Source organism: Bidens hawaiensis, unplaced genomic scaffold (genome assembly GCF_021521415.1).
Source record: "Bidens hawaiensis isolate Kalapana, Puna unplaced genomic scaffold, B.hawaiensis_p1.1 tig00002553_1, whole genome shotgun sequence".
NCBI classification, from domain to species: domain Eukaryota; kingdom Viridiplantae; phylum Streptophyta; class Magnoliopsida; order Asterales; family Asteraceae; genus Bidens; species Bidens hawaiensis.
In genome coordinates this window covers 1605697-1624374 of record NW_027491139.1, presented here as the reverse complement: position 1 = coordinate 1624374, position 18678 = coordinate 1605697, and the positions used below count along the sequence as shown (strand labels likewise).

General features: G+C 33.9%; 1 protein-coding gene across 1 annotated transcript; it reads right to left on the bottom strand.

The window, feature by feature from the left end:
* Positions 1-1660: 1660 nt before the first annotated feature.
* On the bottom strand, positions 1661-17245 carry LOC143620358 (uncharacterized). The gene is made up of 30 exons (XM_077092064.1): positions 17099-17245; positions 16620-16693; positions 16367-16489; positions 15608-15765; positions 15311-15355; positions 15119-15197; positions 14959-15032; positions 14716-14822; positions 13578-14045; positions 12497-12713; positions 12341-12415; positions 11686-12243; positions 11400-11601; positions 10970-11309; positions 10706-10886; positions 10474-10614; positions 10125-10386; positions 9314-9709; positions 8696-9156; positions 8477-8613; positions 8206-8387; positions 7744-8103; positions 7531-7656; positions 7353-7418; positions 5148-6847; positions 3910-4189; positions 3597-3830; positions 2405-2896; positions 2033-2195; positions 1661-1928 (listed from the first exon to the last, which is right to left on the bottom strand). The coding sequence occupies exons 2-30, from the start codon at positions 16686-16688 to the stop codon at positions 1672-1674; spliced, it is 7953 nt and encodes a 2650-aa protein (XP_076948179.1). The 5' UTR covers positions 16689-16693; positions 17099-17245; the 3' UTR covers positions 1661-1671.
* Positions 17246-18678: the final 1433 nt, after the last annotated feature.

Genomic DNA, 18678 nt, shown 5'->3' with positions numbered 1-18678 from the left:
CATAGTTTTTTATTTATGTAGCTTTCACATCTAATTCTTTGTACTCTAAAATAAAAAAAGTAGAGAATAATAATAATTCTCTATATATAGAGGTAACTATTCAGCACATTAGCTCCTTAATTATGTGAATATGTAATAATAACAATATAGTAAATTAAAATAAGTGTACGTGCGTAGTATGATATAAATAGAAACAGAGATATTCTTGAATCAAAAAGAAAAGGGGCAATTTCATAGATACCCTTACAAATATTGAAAATATCATATATAACCATCCAAAACTAAAAATATCATATATGCCCTTGAAAAGTTATTAATATATCATATATACCCAATTCATTAAAAATGACCATATAACCTCTAGTTTGATTAGATGCTATAAAATGCTTATAATGTAGACCATTCGATGTGATAAATCTTTGAATAGTTTGCAATTTTGAAGAAGTGACGAGAGACGATTTGGTTGTTGTTAAAGGTGAGAAAAGTTGATTAAAATTAAAATAATAACATAGGGTATAAACACATTATGTAATAGAAAAGGGTAGTATGGTCTATTCGTTAAAATGAGCATATATAGAAGTTAAATTGTTTTGAAAAATAACAATGAAATGGCCATTTAATAAACTATTATTAATTAATAGGGGCATATATGATACTTTAATTGTGTTAATAAGGGCATATATGATATTTTAGTTACTTTGTAAGGGTATATATGATATTTTAAGTTTTGCTTGGGTATATATGATATTTGTAATGTTTGTAAGGGTATATATGAAATTAATCCAAAAGAAAATTTAGAGAAACAATAACTTAGTTAAATTATATAAATAGAGAGAAGAAAATGATATTATTGAAAAACTAAAAGAATATAAATCAGCGGCAATGCTAAAAGAAACCATGCCGAAGCTCCAATAGTTCACGCCAAAGCTTAGAAACCATGCCGAAGAACTATGCAAATTCTGTCATGACATCATGACATGAGAGGTTATCTTCGGCTCTAGTTTAAAGTGGTTAACTGGTTTCTCAGCTTCGAAGATGCAACTTTGCCAAGTTCTTTAGCATAATTGATAAGCATGATAACCAAATAAGACAAAAAAATTTAGTTTTATAATAGATACACGTAGGGATGAGCAAATAATACCAGGAGTTAAACTTGATAATTGTAATTGTTTTGTATTCTCTTCATATGAGGGTTATATATATATATATATATAGATAGCATAATCATCAATCCCTAGAGTCTATTCATATCCAAAATTTGTTCATATTTCAACACACTTCATATTCATTCTAATACCAGGTACTAGTACTCAAACCATTACCGGTACCAAGTTTTAAAAAAAAACAGGATCGGAACATTCAGGATTGGTACCGGTATTTACCAAACTTTTGCCTGTGACAAGTATTTGAAAAACTTGGGATTGTTCGGGATCGGCACTGGTCGGTAACGAGCTCATCTTTAGATAATCGTCACAATTTCATATCAAAAGTTAATTACAAACGAACCAAACGCACCAACTTAAACTTTGTCAACTGAATGATATTAGTAAACTTAATATAACTAAGAGCAAATATTATAATAATAATAATTTTTACAATATTCATATGTTGATATGCAATAAAACAATTTGTTACACTAACAAAATTGGGTGATAAATAGGTCATATCTACCTACCATCTTCTTCCAAACTTCATAGACATTATTTTCCTCTTTTTGTTCATTTTATGTTTTTCAGCAATTCTAAGCTTTCTCTTTGCATTTCTCTCTGGATTCACAACCGCCATTATCTTTACCCCTTGTTTCCTTTTCTCTCTTTTCGCCTTTAGATTTTTACCAATCAAATGACAAACTTGAACATACTTCAGATCCCCGATTACGTCCTTTTTGATGCTATCACGCACCATTTCTGCATGTTGCTTCGCTTTATCTGAACACAAACGAATGCAACACTCGTAAGGGTAAAGGAAGAGAAAAAAAAAAAACTAAAAATATAAAAGCGGAATCTGATTATATTAGATGCTGAGAACTTACCGGAGAGAACTTTCCCAGTAAATCCCTCACAGATTTTGTATAAAGGAAGCAGAATATGATAAACAAGAGTTTGACCGTCTTTCTGGTCAACCTTTTCCATAACTTCATTTTTATCAAGGATTTCTGGTGATATTTCTTTAAATATATTAAAGACGACTTCCATCTGCAATAGTTTACAAACAACTGTCAGCAATATAAACCCCCAGAGAAGACAAGGCTGATGGGTCAAACAATTCAAACGGGTCATAAGAGGTTAACTTGGGTTGTATAAAAAGGGATCTTAAGCACGAGCTTCACCTATTGAGCTCAAGCAATATATAAAATATAAAAAAGTGCAATGCAATCTATAAAAAAGCATATACAATTACAAACCTGATCATCTTCCACCACATCAAGTGCAATCTTCCCCATTGTTTTAATCAAAGAAGAAATTAGCAAATACCAATGCTTCTCACAGCTTTCAATGTCAACATGACCATTAAGCCCCGATGCAAGAGATGCAAACATACTTCTTCCTTTCCTTGAATCAAGAATCACAAAACCTCTCAAAAGAATCTCTTCATCTTTTTGTTCTAGGGTTGACCAGAAAACCTGAGGTTCATTTTGTTGCCCTAACATTGAATGTAACCGAAAAATTGCAAATACAATATTTTCGATAAGACGCTTGCTTTCATCTCCAGTTAATGATGCTGTCAACTGAGAACAGAAAGAAGCTGCTAGAAAAAACAGTCTGCTTGGTCTCAGCAAGAAACTGCCCGCAGCTGTCTTTGAATTTTTGAAGTACAACTCTATAAGACGGTTTGAAATGTTTCGCAACCAAATATGTGGATGCAGCAAGAATTCAGAAATTATTTCCCACATGTCCTGTAAACAAAATGAAAATATAAAACAGAGAAAATTTCACAAACGGTCCCTGTGGTTTAACCATTTTGCAAGTGCGGTCCCCAGGTTTTATATACTGCAAACTTAGTCTAAACACTTGTGAGAGGGTTAGACATTTAGTTCCCACCATTCGTTTTTAACGGAAAAGTGATGTCAAGCATCAAACCTTAATAAAATACTCACGTCGACTTCATCACCTCGATTATGCACTGAAGTACTGAACCTTCGATTCTGCACTGACGAAGGTGATGAAGTCGATCTTAGGAATTCTAGAGTTTAAAAGAGAATTTTATTAGGATTCTGAATTTGAAAAAAACACTATTATCCTCACATGAATGGCACATGACATCAGTTTTCCGTTAAAAGCTATCTGGAATTAACGGTGGAGACTAAACTTGCAATCCTCTCACAAATGTCTGAACTAAGGGGGTGTTTGGGATTGCTTATTTTCACCAACTTGTAACTTATAAACTTTTTGAGAAGTAATAAGGTGTTTGGGATTGCTTATATTGTGAGAGGAAAAGTTCCATAAGTTACACTTTTGTAACTTATTAACATAATGAAAAGTTAGTAAAATAAGGAATCCAAAACACCCCCTATGTTTGCAATTTTTTAAATATGGGGACCAAACTTGCAATGCAACTAAACACAAATCGAGTGCATAAGTAAATGTATAAAGTACCTCATAATGTTCTCCAAATAACAAATCAGGAAATTCAAGCAACATCTTCTCAAAAAGAACCAGTGAATAATAAGCTTCCTTCCATAAAGGAATTGCTATTTCACCAGAAAGATCCGTTTGACCATTTTTGAAAATGTTGACCGCAGATAAAAGTATGCGTCTCATTACAGGAAAAACAGCATCTATATGCTTTGCAAAACCTTTCTTCATTACTTCTGCTGACAGTGCTAATACCTGTATAAGATATTTTGTAACCATCAAATAAATTATTCACAACAATTTAAATAATAATCAAATAAATTAATAATCATACATGTGCTGCAGCACTCCATAAACCCTGTTTCTCTCCAGAATACCAAGACATTGTGTACTCTAAAATAGAGTGGAGACTTTGTGACCCCACACGACCAATCAGAATCTTTAAAGCTTTCACAGTAGAAGTTTTGACTTTTTTCTCGGAATCATTTGCTAAACAAACAACCAGTTGGAGGAATACAGTTTGTGATTGCTCATCCACAACTTGGGGTGGAAACTTTTGAATAATAACACCAAGCATATCAACCGCTGCTACTCTTCCAGTAGGGTGCTCATATCTACAACAAATATAATTTATCATTTTAGTAAAGAAACGGCTTTTTTACTTACATGGATGCCATGGAAGCTCTTTTCCTAACCCTAACAACGGTATGCAACAAAAAATGGCTTTTTTACCGACATGGATGCCATGTAAGCTCTTTTCCTAACCCTAACAAACCAACTCTCAGGATGCAAACTTATCCACATCAACAAGAGTTAACATGGAATGGCGCACATACTCTTTAATCAACTGTACACATGCACATGCTGACTGTGCAAGCCTATGTGCAAATAACTAGGGGTGTGCATGAAACTGAAAAAAACAGAACAAAATAACTAAGCCGAAACATGAACTGGCGATTTGGTTTAATGTTTTCGTAAAAACTTAACTTTTCAGTTCGTTTCGGTTGTGCATGTAATAAAAACCGAAAAAACGAACCAAACCAAAAATGCAAGTTTTCATTTTTAATTTTGAATTTCAAGTATTTTATAAGAATTTAATAAATAGTGTATCCCAAATAATTTAGCCCAATTTTATTATTATTAACCAACAGAAAGATTTAAGCCCAAATTCGTTATTTTGAGCCAATTTTCTTTTATCAACCCAAGAATTTCAAGACCAAGTGAAAAAACAGAAACAAACAAACTTTAAACTGAAAACCGGAAAAAGCCAAAACCGAACAGTTTTCAAACACTCAAAAAACAACACTTCAGTTTTTAGATTCGGTTTGAGCCCCAAAACGACCCATGCACACCCCTATAAATAACCAACATTTATCAATTATTTCACAGGTGCTGACTTTGCAAGTAACAAGCAATTACCAATAACTGACATGTTAATGCAGCACATAATATATGAGCATTTCAGTTGAAGGACTTTCTTGCAAAATCAGAAACTGAGTTGATTTTGTAAGGTATTACCCGAAATAATAAAGCTTAACACAAAAAACTAGCATTTACAGGACCAATTGTTACCTTAGATTGGCAAGCAAGAAATCAAGATGCTGTTGCAACCGTTTTTGTGAGATGGAATAATCGAGCAAAAACTGTAAAAATATCCTACTGCATTTATTGCGTACTCCTTCCACTTGACTTGTTACCATTAACTCTGCAACTATTTTAGCAAGATCATAAATCTCGGGAACCACAACTTTACGGCTCACGATTGCTTTCAACAAAGAAAGTGCAATAAAAGTCGGGTTTCTTTCAAGATCAACAAAAAGCGGGAACTGTAGAAGCATATGCATTTGATCAGATGAAAGTGTAATACTTGTGCTTTTTAAAAGAACCGTTAATAACCGAATAGAAGATTCAGCCAAGGGAGTGCTTGCATTAACTGAACCATGTAGGATAACAAAGAGTGCAGTTTTAATATTATCCGCTTGAGACTTCAGGGACGGTAATGGAATTTGCACAAGAAGTGAAAGACACGTAAGAGATGAAGATATGGTGTCTTCAAACTTGGAGCTCAAGCAACCACATAATAATCCAACAAAAGGGTCCAAGTATGACATTGCTTGCTCTTGGTTTTGTTTAATTTTCATTTTCTTTATTCGGCTATGCAAAACTCCAAGAGCAAATACTGTAATTAGATGTGAACAATGTGAGCGAGAATGACTTCCTGTAATGCTGGCATCACCATTTCCGTTCAAACCATCTTCAATGAGGCCATAGATGAAAATAAGAATATCTTGCTGGCTTGCGGTTGGGTTACGGTCGATACCCAAAGTCATATGATGTAACATAGTTTGTAACTTTGATTTCAACTTTGGGGTTAACTGTTTCTGCAGATGACGTGTAATGAATGACATTAGCTTCGAGGCGTGGGTTTTAAACGTGACGTTTTCAGCAACTAACTGAAAGGTCTCAAATGATTTAGTTTTTCGGGTCTCCTTCATTTTTGAAGCAATTTTATCAACTTCTTTTTCTTCAGAAACATCACCAAGAACATCATTTTCCACTACAGAGAGAATATCTTCTAAACAATAATCCAACTTCCCAGAACCGGTACCCAACAAACACTTTGTTAGAATAAAATTGACTGTATATCCAAGCACGTGAAGCTCAAATCCTCTTTTTAAAGTCGATCTCAACACTTTGAGAATAAACTGGAAATATTCAAACCCTAATTCTTTCAAACAAGCAACAAGAGCAGACCGTGCTTCATCACGAACACTATCGAGACGATTTTTCAAAAAGTTTGAAACGCGGTGAATTATAGTTGGAAGTTGAAGCTCTAGCACGTTTCCAGGAAGTAATTTTAGCAACTTGAGTGCAACAAGGCTCACGTTCACGTTGACATTATCGGTATCCAGACTCAACAACTTTTGTACTTTTGGCAGGATGCTTTTGTGAAGAGAAGTTTGTATATCAGAATATTTATCTGTTGTTGTACATTTGACCAAGACGGTTGGATTTTCAACTTTGACTTCTTTAAATTGGAAGTGGTCAAGAATCGTGGAAATGAGTCTCAAAAAGAACTTTTGTTTGTCGGGTCTAAGTTTGACTTCTTTGAAGCATTTGTTCAAGAGTGCATAATATTGTTTCCAACTCATAGAACCAGAAATAGACGCAATGGCTTCAATGCAAGCGTTTCTAAGATGCTCTCCTTTTCCATCTTTCACTTCAAGCAGCATATTGAAAAACAGCGGGAGAAACACTTTATTTGTAATAACCTGAACGGTCAATATAACAGCAAGGGTAAGTAGAAGGTCAAAATGTCATTTGGTATGGGTCTATACAGTTTGGAACCCGAAAAATACCTTTTGTCCACATCTCTTATTATATTTCACCAAGAGTTAGTAGATAGCGTTAATGATCACTATTTATTTTATTTTATTTAGTCAAATTATTTAAAAATTCAGCAATGTTACTTGACCTTGCAAATTTTGCAAACTTTCTCCTAAAAAAAACATATTTTTATTATTTTAGTTATTACAACATACATATTTACTCTTAGTTCTATTTTGTGAAAAAAAGACATGCTCTTCAAATTTTATCTGTTCACATTTTGAAAGCTTACCTTTAAAGGTTTCAGTAAGATGGGAACATTAATTTGTACATGATTGAAAAAATATAAAGATTTGAGATTAAAAATACGCCCACTTAACCATTTTGACTTGTTTTCTTTCTAACGTGGCTATATTGACCCCATTCATCATTGACCAAATAAAAAATTACCTCTGATAATTGGTGATCATGGACAACACTGCAGAAGCGCATCAATGCCCTCGCTCTCCTATACTTCTGTACTCACGAAAGCCAAATATAAACAAAACGTAAAACTCTTATGTTTTCTATCAGCAACAAAATAAAGGAATAAACGATAAGTTATGTAATTATGTATCAACAAGTGAACCTGTAGGTGAACAATATTGGTAAAGAAATCCTGTTCTGCATCTACATGGCAGAGGGCACCATATGATTCAAGTTTACACACATTAGGAAGCCTCACCACCATCTCCCGTAGTAAATCCAACCAAACCTACAAAATTAACTTAAGAAAATAAATCATATATCTTCCAGAAACATGTATTAATGGCAAAATAAAAACAATAAACTGAATTGTCACCTTAATAACAGAAGTTCCACTGTTCATAGCACCCCCCATGTACTTTAAAAAGAAGTTGTTTATTGTATTCTGAATGGATGATTCAGTCCAACAACCGACACTCGATTTCATATCACCAGAAATGATCTTTTGACAGAATTCAAGAAACAGAAGCATAAGTCTATATGCACTGTTCCTCAAAACTAAGTCATTGGATGACATGTCATGTACACAATGTGACAAGACGATTAATGTTTGCTCCTGTCCTACACTGCAGAAGAAATCCATATTTATTTTCTCATAAGCACCAATTATGACATCATAATCAAGAACGTCTATCTCCATGGTAGATGTAGCATTTAATTCTCGTAGAAGTTTCGCCTGCAAAAAAACCATGCTTATGAATAAATATATAAAAGTCAAAATGTTAAGATTTTCTTAAAAAAAGTAGTAATATGATCAAAGCTTAAAGATCAGTATTACCAAGTGGACCAAGGAAGGGTCACTTTCAGCAAGGAGATCAAAGATGCCACAAATCGCCAACCGGGCATCTAAGGTGGCATGAATAAGAAGTGGAGAGATAGCATTCAACATTCTTAAACTGCCTTCACTTCCCGACTTTGGTACCATGTTCTGAATAACATGCAAAGTCTCGATACACGAATCTGTGTAAAACATGATAGGTTATATGCAAATCATATAGTTATACAAAGGGCATATTACAACAACGCCAACAGAAAAACAATATACTAACCCCAATCGTGAGGTTTCTTGGTTAGAGACGGAAGCAAAATGTCAACAAATTTGTTCCCGAGTGACGGGTCTTCAATATACTTTGGGAATAATTTAAAAATGTTAAGCTCTTTCCCTCCAGAAGGTTTGAGAGATTTCCTATATGAGCAATTCACACAATAAATTTTGAACCTTGGAAAAGGGGTATATATGTCCAAAACTTTTACAAATAAATAAATACCTGCTGGTATTTTTGCTTGTAAATAGGTGATGCAAGCAGCAGACAAGGGTATCGATATTAGGAAGTAGAATTCCTTTGACATTAGAATCATGATTTGACACCTCCATGTCAAGATTAAGAAGATTCTCGATGAATCTAAGAACACATGATATAATGGCTTCCGAAGCTGTTGCGACTGTTAATATCGAGAATATATCTGGAACAAGATTATTCGCCCTGTGAAATTGGGAGACAAGTTTGTGGCTTTTACTCATAGCAAGGAAACAAACAAACAATGAGCTTGGCTTCTCACTGCTGGCACCTTCTTGCTTGAAACCATCAATTAATGGTTTTAACGCTGAAAAAAAGATGTCCCAGAAATCCACACTGAAATCATGATCCTCGAATTTACTCAGAACCAAAGATATAATTTTTAGACATAAAGATCTCAAATCTTTTAACTGTTTTGGAGGCAAGCTTGCCTGCAACTCAAAAACAAACAGCTATCAGGATATGTAACAAGTAACACTACAAGATATGTATACAAACTATGAAGTGTTTTACATATATATAGTTTTATAAGTAAAGGGGTCGAAACTGTATGATGGATAAAAAAATCTACACACACAACAATATTACCATGGATTGTTTATCTGCCACATCATCTTCTTCATCATTACTTGATGCACAGCTAGCTAATATGCGAACAATACTTCCCATTAATGTATCAAGAACAGGTTTAATGCGTGACTCGTCAAAAACTCCAAGAATGTCTTCTGTCACATGTAGAAACCCATAGATTTTCTTTGAAGATAATGACTTGATGTTATCCATGGTAAAATGTCTCAAAACAGCTGAAGAATCAAAACTAGCAGGAGTTTTAGGTGAACTCCAAATCAACTCGCTCACATCATCGACACCCGTTGAACCAATTTGTAACGGCTTTATTAATAAAGCAAAAAACAGAGGGAGCTCATTGATATCAAGCTCAGCTAAGAATGCAATAATTGCTTTCCTGTGATGCACGCTTGCAGCCTGAAAAAAACAGTAACACTAGTTATGTGTGGTTCTAAAGAACAATAAGGAAATTATAAAATTGATGCAAAAGGCAACACTTTTACACAACTTTTTTCACCAAATCACTCATATGATGAAACAACTATAAAAGCCAATCAAGAACGTATCTCGTTTCATTTACACCAAAAATGAGCCAAATCTGGACGACTGGCAAAACTCCCCTTAAAACTTTTGAGAACACAGAAATACATTAGGTAAGGTGACAACGACTTAAAAGGTTTAAATTAGTCTTTTTTATCATTTGGTAAGTTTTTGGCCACAGTTTGTTTAAACGATACCAGATAGATACTTAGCTTGCATGTAAAGTAGTTTTCATATAGAGTGGAGTTATGAAAAAGGTTATTCTCCCGTTAAATTGGTGGACAAAACAAACCTTTCGAGAAGCAAGTGTTTTCAAATTCCTAACTTTGGGGACAAGAAGCCGAATGACAAGTGGCACAAGGCTGTCTCGGTGTTGTTCACTAACTAAATGAGAATCCCTAGATAAACTCCATCTTGTAAGTTCGTCCCTTAGGGTCTTGGGGCTGACCAAATTTCTCAGATTCTGAGCATATGGGACTAGAAACTCATCTTTCCAATTCAACAGACAATCAAGAACCTTCAACTGCGCCTCAGAATCATTCTCATCAATCAGCCTAAAAACACATTTAACACTTTAATCTAATAGCTTTAAACCATCATATTATAATAAAATACTACATATCCTTAGCTTCTATTACTACCTGTATTGTAAAACCTCCTTCAGAAACTGACTCAGATAGAAGGCCTTTGAATTGCGCATCAGCTTCAGCAAGTTTAGCCAATCTCCAAGAACATCCTTCCATACTTTCCCTTTACAAGCTTTCAAATTAAATGATCTCACACTGTAACATCACAAACAAAATAACGGGTGTATTAGTATATCATTAACGCTATCAGCACCAGAAAGCGAAGTAATAAATCAAAAAGATTTACCTTGAAAGATCAGCAACCTCATAACCCAAAAACTTTAAAAACAGAGGTATAATTTGCCGAGACCGTGATTCCACAAAAGTTGATACTTTTTGTAATGACTTGATCAGCAGTGATAAAACAGTAGGGGTTGGAATGTCATCACATGAAGAGCCAACAAATTGGTTAAAACAACCAAGCAAATCTGAAATTAACATACAAGGTATCAAAAATCTTGTTTTGTACCTGAATTAATACAACAAATAAAAGAGAAACTAAAAGCCATACCATCTTGACTGCCATGAAATTCACTGTTTCCTTGATCAGAATGTTCTCGATGTGAAGCAAAGTCAGACACACACTTATCTAAAAACTTCATGCACATTTCCCACACTAGTAAATGATAATCATTAACCATAACACCAAAGCATTCCATAGCTGGATTCCATAAATAACTAAATCGGTTATAAAATACGCCAATAACAGCATTAAAAACAAGGGGTATGTAAGCGTCACGGATTCTTTTAGCTGAGATATCCATTTGTATCTTTGATAACATTTGAACAACTTTCCTGCTGGTGGCTATAGAAAGAGACGTTGCTTCAATGGCAAGCAATGAATGGAGAACCTGAAATAGGAGGGTAATTGAAAAACAAAAAATTAACCAAAATGAAACTTGTTCATTATAATATGGTTAAAGCAAGATAAGGGTACGCACATTATCACCGTGATCATCAATTATCATATCGTTCTCAGAATTTAAAGACTCATAGTGGCATAAAATTCGTAGAGTGAGAAGACGAATCTGTTTGTCAGCATGGCATAAGTTTTCAGAAAAAATATTAAACGCGTCAATGGTTTTTCCTGTCTCTAACTCTGTAGGATACTTTTTATGTATGCCATCTGCTTGTGTGGTGGACCTGCATTGACCAATCAAAAGAAATCAAAATAAGAGCACAGAAGTTACAGCACGAACCCAAAATGGTAAAGAGTTGAAAACATACAAGTCAAAGGAATCCAAGAAATCAGCAACTGCAGATAATATATGAACAGAACACTTGTATCTTTTAGCAAAATACAAGAATTTATCCACTGGTAATTCATCACGCTTAGCTGTCTGGCTGGAGTTCAATCTCTGATAAGAAGCCAAACCAGCTCCAATGAGGCTTTCCCAAACCCTTCTAGGCAACGCTGCAATTGTTGCTGAAAGTATCATATCGGAGTTGACCATCAAAAGGCGGTCAAGAGCTTCTACAAACTCCATACGTACATGAGGATTAGCTTCGAAGTCTGTCATGTATGAATAGCAGCTAATAGTTCCCCAAATATGAGCTAGATCTGTATCCTTAAACTCCACGCATGTTGAATGCTTATGTACAGCATCATTAATCTTCTCAATCCAGCTAGTAATGTTTTCTTGGAGAAAGTTGCAAACTTTTGACATCCCCTGTTTGGATTTCCCTTCCAATAGACAGAAACTTAAAGATTGTAGTTTCTCGAAGAACTTCACAAGAAGATACATAGCTTCATCCTCCAAAGTCATTGTCAAATCAGTCAGCGCGCTGAAAATTTATAAATGTTAAAAGTTAATTCAAACAATCAATCAAGGTAAAATAATATCAAGAATCCGTTAAGACAGCAGAACCATGTCATTATTACCTTGTAATACTGGTTCTGAAAATCTGGACTATGGAAGTGTCCCTGGATAATAATTCCTTAATAAATTTCATAAAACTGCAACCAGTAAAATTCAAAGTTAAAACCATTCAAGTGGTAGAAATATATATAACAGATTCACATAACAAAGCCAAATACCTCTCATTCCTCATCTCAAATACAGGAACCCATTGCATCGACACTACAGCAAGAGCTCCAACATTCGTGCAACTATAAAGACCATCAACAATGCAAAGCATCAATTGCAAAACTTTATCAATAACCTCAGATGATTGTTCCCCAATGCTCTGCTTGCTAGAAGGTTTGATAAACGCCTCGATAAGCAACTTAACCAGCTCAAACACTTGTTCAAACTCTGCAGCAGTAAGATTCATATATATGTTAATGGAATATGAAACCCTATATATATAATTAATGATGATGTAATCCTTGGACTAGATCTCACACATCAATCAATTAAGCATGGTCAAATCTATTATCCTATGAAAAGAATTATTATGCGAGATCGATAAATAAAATTGTAGAAATATAAAATTGATGTAAGAATCGTAACTGTGATTCACAGTATTTATACCAAACTTCTAAATCAAACAAGGAATCTCAATATTGTAAAAATACTTGCATCCTATCATTTGTAATTTAAAGATGATCTCTTTGATTTATATGAAATTAGTGGTTAGTTGTTTAAAATAAATTCACAAACGTGTTCAAATTAACACATACAAAGAATTTAACGTGTAAAAAAATTGTTGAGGGGCTTTTATGGGAAAAAAGAATAAGTATGTTGGTTTCTTATGGTATTTTCCCTTTAATACTTAAAAGTATTAATGTTTTATTTATATATACACACACACACGTATATACAAAACAAAAAGAAATATTTCGTTAAACAAGTTGCATCATTTAAAAATTATCTTCAATACCAATACCTTGTATTAACTCAAAATTAGCTAACTATTAGCATTTAATTTTTTTTATATCTAATCATAAAAGAATAATAAAAAAACAAAACTTTTAATACACTAACCTTATATTATCAACTAATGAAATTAGCACCTACACAAGTTTTATAACTTCTAAATATAATTTTAAGAAGAATTGTTATAAATCCTATCCATATTTTATTACTACACGATTATTTACCTTATGCTGCAAGTATGACACACAGGTAATTAGGCTACAACAAAGATGATAATAACAAAAAGAAGATTTATGTTACCTATTATCCTGTGCATGTTATCAGTTTTCAGAGTGGAAATAAACAGGGACAGAAGATAAGTAAGATGGGGAGAGTGTCCATTAGAAACAGCTTCATATATTTCCTTTTGTTCACGTTGCAACAACAATTTCAACTCCGAGGACTGCAGCTCTTCACATAACCGTTGAAAAACTGTGGTCACAACTTCAACAACTGGATTCGAGCCTGTAACAGACAGATAGATGGTTAAGAACGTTCTACAAGCTTCCAAAATGATCACAAAATAAATTAGGTAAAAGAAGTTGCCTTCAGGGTCTTTGTCACCATTTGCAATAACTTCATTGTCAAGTAATAACTTAAGCACTTGCTCAGCTCTCGAGTGTAATTTCGATGAAAATCCTTTCATAACATAAAATAACAAAGCACTCACTCCAGATTTTCTAGTTACCGAAGGTTCCGTGACTATTTCAGACATTACTTTCTTGACACCTGTAAGTTTTGAAGTTCAAAATTATATATGTACGTGTTGACAACAATTAACTAATAGTGTGTTCAAAATCATTGTGGTTTCATTGAAGAAATTGATTATGGAAGTCTAATAGATATAAAGATAAGAACATTACAATAAAATAAACTTTACAAACCAATTAAAATTCCAATAAACCACACCCTAAAAAACCACAATAAACTAAAAGTGACCACCAATTAGAAGTTAAAAACGTATTTTGCTCTAGTATAAAATCAGAAGGAAAAAAGACAGCCAACAGTGTAATTAATATTTTAATATATTAAATTTAAATTAAAAAATGTTAACAAGCATTTATAACTTACAAAAAACACATTTGAATATTTTAAATTTTAATTAACTAATGTTAACAGCATTTATAACTTAAAAAAAACACAAAAATGTTTTAAGTAAAGTAAAAAATACCATAAAAAGCAACATTCAATTAAAAGGTACAATTGATCAAACAATAAAGTAAACCAATTATAAAACATAAACTATTTTTTGAGTAAAGCAAACAAAGAAAGTGAAAAATGTCACCGGTTGAGTTACCATTCAGCATTCACACAAGAGTATCACAGTAAGATACACTTGATAAACATTAGTAATCAAAATTAACTTTGGCGTGTTCCATATTACATATCTATAATGTACCTTTATTAATCTGGTCCGTAGGTGCATTCCTCAACAAGAAGGAAACAGACTCAGCCATAAACTCCTGAATGTAATCTTTCGGGTAGAACCTTAACTTTATTGTAACTCTAAAAAATAAAAATAGAAATTAAAATGAGCAATAAAATGAGAAAACTTTCAACATGAAATGCTAATACGCAGATTAGGTCAACATTAAAAATGAAACTGCACCAAAAAAAGTCAGCCAAAATGCATGTTACTTACTTCAGGACATAGGCAACATCTCTCGTTAAATATTTCTGTAGATACATCAGAATGCATGACCAGGATGTAAAAATCTGCACATATAAAAACTTTTGAGATTTTTGGTTATTAGACATATGGGTATGAAATAGAAAAAACTAACAACTACTGTTTATTAGACCTGCTCAATTATATCCGACTCCCTGTCAGCGCCACTACTGAGAAGCAAAACCATGGAATCTGCAACCGCCTGCAAAAAGCTGCAAAAAATCAAGATGAGAGAGTAAGTATAAGGCGGAAAAAATACTAATGTAGTTGGTTTCCCGATAAAAACAATAAAAGAAAGTTGGGTGTTAAAACGTTATAAACTCACGGTATAAAGTCCTCCAATATATCTCTAGATAGCGCTGCTATTAACCTGCACGTAAACAGTTATGATTATCAAATGTAAGCTATGCAGAGATAGAAAAAAAGTAGGTGTGGTTTTTTTTCAAAAAAGCCAAATGGAAAAACCAAGAAACATAGGTTGGGCTGTTCGGTTACAGTGGTGTAGAGCTTTCATTGTTACTGGGACGTGGTGCAGTTGCATTTATATTTACACTTATTTGTAGCAGCAATGCAATATAAGAACAGAGATGCAAACCAGATAAAAGTAATAATGATATAATACCTTAAAATAGGTTCAAGTGATAATCTCCCTTTCATATCCAACCTAGAAAGAAGATTTGAAAGTATAATCTTCTTTTGTAGGATAATCTGTGGTAATGTTTGTACCAACGGCAGCATTTCCTCATAAAACGATATAAAATCCTCAGCGGTGTTAAGCTCCTGGATGCATAGTAAAAGGTTAATATTCTCTTTTAGTATAAGATTCCAAAGCATAATACACAACTTGTAACGTCAACATGACGTGTACCCTCCAATGTAAGTGGCTAAGTGTCAAATAATTTAAACATTAACTTATAGACCAAATTCAGGGGGTGTTTGGGATTCCTTATTTTAGGTAAAAAGACCTTTTTGTGATAAGTTAAAAAGGTCTTATGACTTTTTAATAAGAAGTTTCCAAAAAAGTGTTTGGATTAACATAAGAGAATAAGTTATTTTTTAAAAAGTATTTGGTTTAACTTATTGATTTAAATGACCAAAAAGGACATAAGTTAGCAATGGGTGAAATGAAACTTGGAAGGGTGTAATGGGTATTCTAATCCTATAAGGAGATAAGTTAGCAAACTCCAACTTATTGAAAACCCTTATTTTTGCCTTGTTGATAAGAAGAAATGGAAAAGACCTTTTGTCTTTCCAAACACTTTATTAACACAAAAAGGACTTATACAACCATGATAAGTAATAAGGAGAGGAAAATAAAGAATCCCAAACACACCCTCAATACCAAAAGTGATCTAAAAACTTGAGTAAAAGACTAACATACCCTCCATTCAACAAGGCAGTCCCGAAAAAAAGATGAGCCTTCAGAGGGTTCTTGCTTGAGGGGATCAAGACTTCTAAAAACATCAACATCAATTTCTTCAATTCTTTGAGAGAACGTCTTGAACTGTAAGGATAGATCAATGTAAACGTGTCACATTGGTACATTTAAGTTTGGCAACAATATGTTCCAACTGTAATATCCAATAACTAGTGTAACATTGTTATCAAACATTAAGTTCAGAGTTAAAACGTACCACAAAACGTCTTCTTCCAGCTCCACTGTTCAACGACTTAACCGCCTGAGCATGAGACTGTGTCGCCATTATATCTGTCACCAACAAGAGCACCAATTTTTATAAACTTTGCATATCATTAACAAAAAAACAAATCCTAAACTCTGGCATTACACTTTTACAAACTAATCAGAACCAGACTACAAATTCACCTCCAATTTGCATCCTAATTCATCCACATACTCAAATTATACTTCAAAAACTCGAAACTAGGGTTTTCCAAATCCAATAGCTTCAAATTCAGCTCAAATTAGTTCCAAACAATCCAAATTCATATCTGCCCCTTATTATTTTACAAATTCAAACTAAATTAAGGCCAGTTATTAACTAACTTCGGTTGAAATCAATGTGTAACTTAAAACAGATTACTCAGCTTCTACTAAGAAATTAATTTATTCCAATTGACAAATAATAATAATGATAACAATATCGAAACCTACTGAGACAATCACGTAGAGCTTCCGGTTAACCCTAACTCGACGGACGGACGGACGGCGGATGGCCGGCGAGAGAAGCAACGGAGAAGAAGAAGTACGAATATACGATTATTAGGGTTTAAAGGGTTTTAATGTTTTATGGTATAGTTACGGTACAAAATAATAATAATAATAATAATAACCGCTTTTGATGAATATATATTTTGTGCCGTTGTACAATTTAGTCCCTCGATATATATTATCGTGAGTATTAGTCCCCTTCCTTTTTGTTTCTTCGGAAAATCACTCGTACGATCGCGTGTTAAATATTATAAGGGGTTATATTTTACGACGTAGTGTTATGTGTTAAATAGATCTACTACCCATTGAAGGTAAAGATTGGTCATCTAGAAATCACGTAGAGTCAATGTCATATGAAGTTATAGATTCCATATAGAGAAACACTAGTCATCCAAGGTGAAGGAACAACTCTAAGAATGGTCACTTGCTTGAAGGTTCGCAAATACTTGGGAAAAGGCTACCGTGCGCTCTTAGCTCATGTCATCGAGAATAAGCCGGATGAGTGTCGACTCAAGGACATAGAAATTGTCTTGGAATTCTCTGAAATCTTTATAGATGACTTACATGGCTTACTGCTAACTCGACAAATATAACCCCAAATTGATATGGTGCATGTTGCACGATTACCTTATCGTATTGCATAGTCCGAGATGCAAGAACTATCTAATCAACCGCAATAGTTGTTAGACACATGATTAATCGTACCAAGCTACTCACCTTGGGGAACTCTGGTCTCATTTGTCAAAAAGAAATATGGAACTTTTAGAATGTGCATTGATTGTCGTAAGCTTGACAAACTCACATGATATCCATTACCAATGGTAGACGATTTGTTTGATCAACTTCAAGGTTCAAGCTTTTATTTGAAAATCGATTTACGCTATAAGTATCACCGTTTGAGATCCAAGAGAAATACATTCCTAAATATGCAATCCGAACTCGTTTTATACCGACTATTCTAGTTATGTCTGTTTGGTTTAATGAATGCACTGACTATTTATATAGGTCTTATGAATAGATTATGCAAACCATACTTGGACAAATTCACGATTATCGTCCACTATTGGAGAAGATTTGATCTTACAACCACGCCACCAAATCGACAACCTAACTTACAATCGCCACCACTCAATTATCATCCTCGCCCGAGAAGAACAAATCTTTAAGATGTGATGGTGGTGTGTGATGTGTGTTTCGATCAAAAAAATCAAGCTGGAAGCGTGTGATGATGGTAAGGCAGGGGGGAGGAGATGGCGGGGTGGTGGTGGTGCTGAACCACTACGGGTGTTGTTGGTTGTTGGTGTTATGTGATTAAGAGGGTGTTTGTGTGAGATTCTAAAACTTATTTATTTGCTTATTTGTTTGTTAAAAAACAAAAGATGTTTGACAAAGCTCATTCAAAAGCTTCAAAAAAAAAAAAAAACAAATAAGCAAATTTAAAAGCTCCCCCCCCCCCCCCCAAAGTTTTGGGTGGGTGGTATGGTGGTTCTTGATGGTCGGAGAAAATAAAGAGGAAGGCATGT